Source organism: Cyprinodon variegatus, unplaced genomic scaffold, assembly GCF_000732505.1.
Source record: "Cyprinodon variegatus isolate N-32 unplaced genomic scaffold, C_variegatus-1.0 Scaffold46, whole genome shotgun sequence".
Taxonomy (NCBI): Eukaryota; Metazoa; Chordata; class Actinopteri; order Cyprinodontiformes; family Cyprinodontidae; genus Cyprinodon; species Cyprinodon variegatus.
The window spans coordinates 1839471-1845724 of NW_015150499.1; the positions used below are offsets into that span (position 1 = coordinate 1839471).

Below are 6254 nucleotides of genomic sequence, written 5' to 3' on the forward strand. Positions count from 1 at the left end.
ATTATGTCTCTCACAGTGGACATGCACCTATGATGACAATTTCAGACCCCTCCATGATCTCTAAGTGGGAGAAGTTGCAAATTTTCTTTTTCAATTTAATTCAGTCACTGTATATAGTTATTTAAAGTAATATAAAAAAAACTACTGTGGCTGTTGCTTTAAAGGGTTTTACGGGAGAAAATAGTGTTGTGCTTCAAATGTACAAATTTTGTCGTCAGAGTTTTGTTTAATATTTGAAATGCCAGAATTTTTGCTTATCTTTGGATTTCAGACATAATTCTAAAATATTTGATCATCTATTTTGTACTTTAGTTTCACCATCTACTCAACTCTTACCCAAGTGTCTTTTACTTGTTAAAATATAATGAAGTGTTTATACTCTTAAATTAAACTATTCTTCCCTTCAGCAGATCTCAGCCCAACATGCTACCCATATGTTGCCATTTACTCCTTCATTCATCCCATGCCTCTAGCAGACACTGAAACCAGTTCAATCTTTGGTTGCATTTTAGCCTTTTAAGGGATTATGTTTTTGTTCTTATCCTTAGTTCTAGCAGGTAGTCAGACCAAAACAACTCTGAGCTCCTTTCTGCTTGTAGATGCTATCAAGTGGATTCATAACTACATTTCCTCACAGCACAATATAAGCTGATTATAGAAAATGACTTTCATTGGTGGATTGGTGCAAACCAGGTACCAGAGGTGCAGGAAGGGACGTGTTAATGCAGGGGGAGCTTAAAATGCCCTGGAGAAAAGGTTTCATCTTATACCTGAAAAAAGTTTGTACAACTGACCAGCATCCCTTTAACCACATTTACTATTGCATTCTCCTTTCAAAAACCTCAAATTGATTCATGTAACCAACCAAGTACATAGGATTTACTCAGGTAAAACAAACAATACTTGGTCACAATACCGTGTTTGCACTATAATAGAATAAAACAACAATTCAATGTGTTGTGGAAAATTTTCTTTTTCAATTCAATTCAAATCGTTTATTTCTATAGCACCAAATTAACAACACGTCATCTGAAGGCACTTTACAGTTCACAAGATCATCCAGTCAAGTAGATTCAAAGTTTTCTATCTAAGGAAAACCAGCTGATTGCATCGACTCATTGACTCAAATACAATCCCTCACACTAAGCATGCTTGTAGCGACAGTGGAGAGGAAAAACTCCCTTTTAACAGGAAGAAACCTCCAGCAGAACCAGGCTCAGTGTGAGCAGCCATCTGCTGAGGCCCACTGGGGTTCAAGGAGACAGAAGCAGAGATAGAAAAAGAAGCATAGATACAAAAGGCAACTGTCAACCAGCTCCACAGGCGGCCCCGTCCAGGAAACACACAGCCAGGCAGACGAGCTCCGAGCCAGCTCCCATGTCAGAGGATGAAGAGAGCACATCCAGTTAGTCACAGTCAGAGAAACAGGACTACACTGGAAAACAGGCCAAGCTCCAACATCTAGAAACAAAGGTGTTGATGGCAGCAGCACAGCTGATATTTCTCTCCAGGATGGAGTCACAGCCAAACAGGAACAGACCAGATGAAGCTACTATGAGAAAAAGCAGAGAGAGCAGAACGTTAGAGATTGAACTAACAGATTCTGCAGAGTGGGAGAATAGAGATAGAATGATGAAATTGTTTTTTCCAGATGAATCATCAAAATTTGTGGTGCTCCTAACTGTCAGTCATTCTCGTGGGCTTGTGCACGCTCTCAAACACGTTTAATAGGGATTTGATCTCGGAAGCGGGTTCAGGGTTGTGCATTTTTTTCTAAACTGGAGAGGGCGGGTCTTTTCAAAAATTAGCGAAAATCCTTCACAATACATTTAATACCAATATTAGCACTGCAGCAGATATATAAAATCACTTTTTTGTATATCAGATTCCTTAAATCTCTATTCTTTATGTTTTATCTATCAGCTGTATATTTTTTTTGTTTTTGCCCGACTTTGTACAATTATTTCTTCGATGCACCTTTTCCTGTTGTTTACTAGAGCTGATGTAACAAGTGAATTTCTCCCTTGTGAGATCAATAAAATCCTATTTTATCTTAATTCCCTGAATCTTGCATGCAGGGATCACCATAGGAACCAGGAAACAGTAGTAACGAGTTACCAGGTCCACCTCAGACCTATAGTCTCTACACTAAAACTGGGAGACCGTCTGATATCAGGTTGGTGGGATTCAGCTGTTTTTGTCTTGGAGACAGTGGAACCGTTGCTCCGTCTGGGAAAACTCTTTCCCTGTAGAGATCTGGAGCTCATGTCTTCACCAATGTTGATGGTTCACTGCTGTCTCTTCTGGTTCCTCTGCTGCTTCTCATTAGGGACAGTTTTATCTCCTAACTTATGATAACTGTTTTTTCTCTGAGGAGTCCGACTCCGTCCAACTGCCGTTGATCCGTCTCCATCCTCATGAAGCCTCTAAGCCTGCTATGGGACTCAAAGAGATACATCTCCATAATGAGGAGGGTTCATTAGATCTGATCCCAGCAGAGTGCTGCTCCTATGAATGTGCTGTGAGCACACTGGGTCAGGTGAATGCCCTGCAGTGTTAATAATGTGTCTGAATTCTCCTGCAGCCTGAGAAAACACCAGCAGCTCGAGCAGAGGGGGGTGAGGAGGGGCTGTAGGGATCATTCAGGAAACTAACCATGAATTAGAAACCCTGGGACTTAAGAAATAGTAAATCTTTGAACTGAATGAAGGAAGTCGTTGTCCAGCTTTAATATTAAAGCACTCTCCTTAAAGATCAGAGTTTCTTAGGTTGTTCAGTTGATGTGACATAACCACAGCAAGATGGGAAAGGATGTCTTCTTTTACTAAACCAAGTAGCTTCTAGAACGACAAGAAGCAAGGAGAACCTAGAGAAACCATTGTTCGGTTACAAATGGTGTCTCAGCAATCTGCTTCTCTTGGCTCAGAGGCTTCTAGGATCAATCGTCACACTGTAGGAACATAGACCACCATGGTCCAGGTGGATTAAAGCTACAGATGTTTTTGGAGAAGAAGCAACAACTCCCTGCAATCAGGGTCAGGGATAACAGGAGGTTGTATCATGGTATGGACTTGTATATTTTCCACCTCTGTGATGGTAGCATTACTGCCAATAAGTCTAGAATTCTTAGAAAAATATCTGCTGTTTTTAGGACCACATGTTAACGGTCTGACAGATCCAATTATTCAACCAGACACAGTGTCCACAAGTCCACTTGATGACCAAAGCTGATGAGAATCCAATGAGTACATGGCGAGAAAGCAAGACAGGAAGACGGGCTGTGCAAAAGCACTGGAACGAACCTTGTGCAGGCAAGGAGACAATCTGGCAGAGACCGAATGAGAGAGACAGGTAGTAATAGTAACAATAACATCTGGGAGGGATTAGGGGAAAGACAGGTGATAGATAGATAGATAGATAGATAGATAGATAGATAGATAGATAGATAGATAGATTGTACCTCTGATTGACAGTTTGTATGCTAACGCAAATGGTTCATTCAAGGTGTTCAAGTTGAGAACTTTAATCAGAACCCCACAGAAGGTCAGATGATCTCATCAGTGTTTCACAATTTCTGCTTTATTCTCCTCACTAGTTATTAATTTTGTAAGTTTTTAATTAAGACCAAAATACACAGGGCGCACTCTATTTTGAGGTTACCTTTTTCTGAGCTCCAACTTCCACCTTTCAGTGTGAACAAAAGTAAACTTTAAAAATAGGAACTGGTTGGTAACAAAAGCCTTTTAATGGTGGAAATTAATATATTTAAGCATGATCCCCAAAGTTTAGCAAAACAGAATCCTCGAAGACCAGGCAGTCCAAAAAGCATGGAAGGAGAAATGTCCCAGGCTTAATATGGACCCTGATGATGTTCCAGCTCCAGCAGAGACGGAAGACATTCTTTTCAAAATTGGGAGGAAACCTGGAGGAAAGATAATTTCACATACATGGAATCATCAGTTTAACTTTTTAGTTCGAAGCTATCTGCCTCTATTAAGTCAACATAATGCACTTTTCCAGTTTTATTTCTTTTCTATGTTTATGTAAAGCACTTTAAATTAAACTTGCTCTGCCTGTGGAGCACGTCGTAGGCTGAGATGCAGGAGCGGGCACTGATCCTGGTTCTGGAGGAGAGTTTATCACAGCATGTTAGCTGCAGACGGATCCGCCTCAGACTCAATGTGATTTTAAACAGCTGCATGTTGACACACACACACACACACACACACACACACACACACACACACACACTGATTAAAGAGAAGACGATTCTCTGATTGCACCGTATACTGCTCAGACTCTGAACATACATGCCTTATTTAAAACTGAGCCGCAGCTTCCTGAAGGTGATCCGCGCAAAGCTCAACAAGAGGTCACCCAGCTGTCTGTCTCTGTGGTTGCCATGACGACCGTGTCTTTATGTCCAGTAATTGGATTAGTGGTGGGTGTAGCCCACTCATAGTGATGTTTCTCTGGAGGTTCAGGTACATTTTGTCAGTGCTTCCTCTAATAAGACTTCAGCTCCTTTCTGATTGGCTATCCACTGGATCAATGATGTTTATTGGTTCCCAGGATCTAATGTAGACCATAAAGTGCTTCCAAGATACCTCTGGCGATTAGCTGTCCTGAAGAAGTCCTTCTTTTTGAGGAATTTTAGAGGCAGCTGTGAAAGTTTGGATCTGTTCTGGGAGTCGGGATGCATCCATTGGGTTTCATAGGTCCTAAAAGCTCCCAGGAGACCTGGAGGATGTAGCAGCAATCAATAACTTGTCTCCTATTGATGGTTCAGTTTCTGATTGACAGTGCATCATTATTATCACCAGGGTAACCTACATGAGCAGAGAACAAGGTAGAGGTCACAGAGAGTTAAAGGATCTGAGCGAACACAGGAGGAGGTCACACCCACAGATTTCTAAGATGTCAATGTGAGGCCACTACCTCTCACTGATATTTTAAGACCTTTGTCACATAAAGCTGATGTCATCTCGTCTTAATGTGGACTTTCAGCCTCACTGTCACGTGCATAAAGCAGGGAAACACACTTTCTTTCCCGTTTGAATGAATTCCCAGCTGTGTGAACACATTGTTCCAGTGTTTCCACTCCGTCCCAGTCAGGACGGCTTCTATCCGGTCATATTTGGCTCACACTGACCTCCAAACCTTTTTTTTTTTTATCCTCCAGCTGATTTCTGTCACATGACTTCAGTTAATCAGAAGGAGACACTTGTATTCGTTCTGTCGGTTACAGAGTGTCCCCTTTGTCCTTCAGACCCGTTTATTCTGAGACACCAAAGGAACATGACTCAAATATAAAAACAGTCATTTTAAAGCTTCAATGACCTCCAGGAAAGTCAAGGAGTTGAATTTCCAAGAAACAGTCTTGCTTTACTTTACAGTTCACCAGCCTTACCTCTGAGATTTCCCTCCTCTAACACTACTGTTTGGTGTTTTTGTGTGAGTAAGATACCAACTGTTTGGAAGCTTAAGTTATAATTCCTGGTCATCCAGGTTATAGTTAGACCCAACAATCCAGATCAGGAAAACCTTCAGGACTGAAAAGATGCAGCGTTTATTTCATGGCTTAATCATAAACTGTTTTCTGTACCTTACATCTCCAAATACAATTAAGTTAAAATTACCAGGCACCATTTAACTAGCCCACCTTTGTTCCGGACAGGCTATTGGTCGGCGCTCCCAGGGAGAAGGCGGAGTCTAACGTTCCAGCCAATCGAACCGGAGGAGTTTACACTTGCCCAGTGACAGCTAAACAGTCAGACTGCAGAAGGATAAAGCTCATAGATCCATGTAAGTTATACTGTCACTGAGGGGTGTCCTACTTCCTGTTTCATACTGATGGTATCATACAGTAGCAGCCATTCATAATGACCCTTCCCAGTCAAACACCAGCCGGATGGCAGCCCATTTCCCTGCATCTCCCTGCAGAATCCCCTCCAACAGGGTCTGATTAGGAGATGATGCTTCTCTTTAGATACTAAAAAGGAATTGTAGCGGACCAACCAAGGATCTGTCATAAAACAAGGACAGATGGACCCAGTATTCAAGGAGAGACAGTCAGTAGGAAAGTTCAAAAATGTTTATTAAACTAACCAAAACTAAAGTGGAGCTGTGGCTCGCGGACACTATAGGATGGGGAGCAGGGCACCGCGCAATCACAGACACTCTGGTTTAACAGTCCAGTCCAAGAATGTCCCCAAGTGCTGCAGTCCCAGAGGTCATGCTGGAAGCCGATCCTG

The 6254-nt window shown here is 41.8% G+C and overlaps 1 protein-coding gene across 1 annotated transcript in view; it reads left to right on the plus strand.

Annotated features, from left to right (window-relative positions):
* LOC107082025 (integrin alpha-3-like) overlaps positions 1–6254 on the plus strand; it is a 46148-nt gene that overhangs the window by 6172 nt on the left and 33722 nt on the right. Inside the window, exon 3 of the mRNA XM_015370445.1 lies at positions 5678–5805. Coding sequence (XP_015225931.1) covers positions 5678–5805 — 128 coding nt within the window. The remainder of the gene's footprint in view (positions 1–5677; positions 5806–6254) is intronic.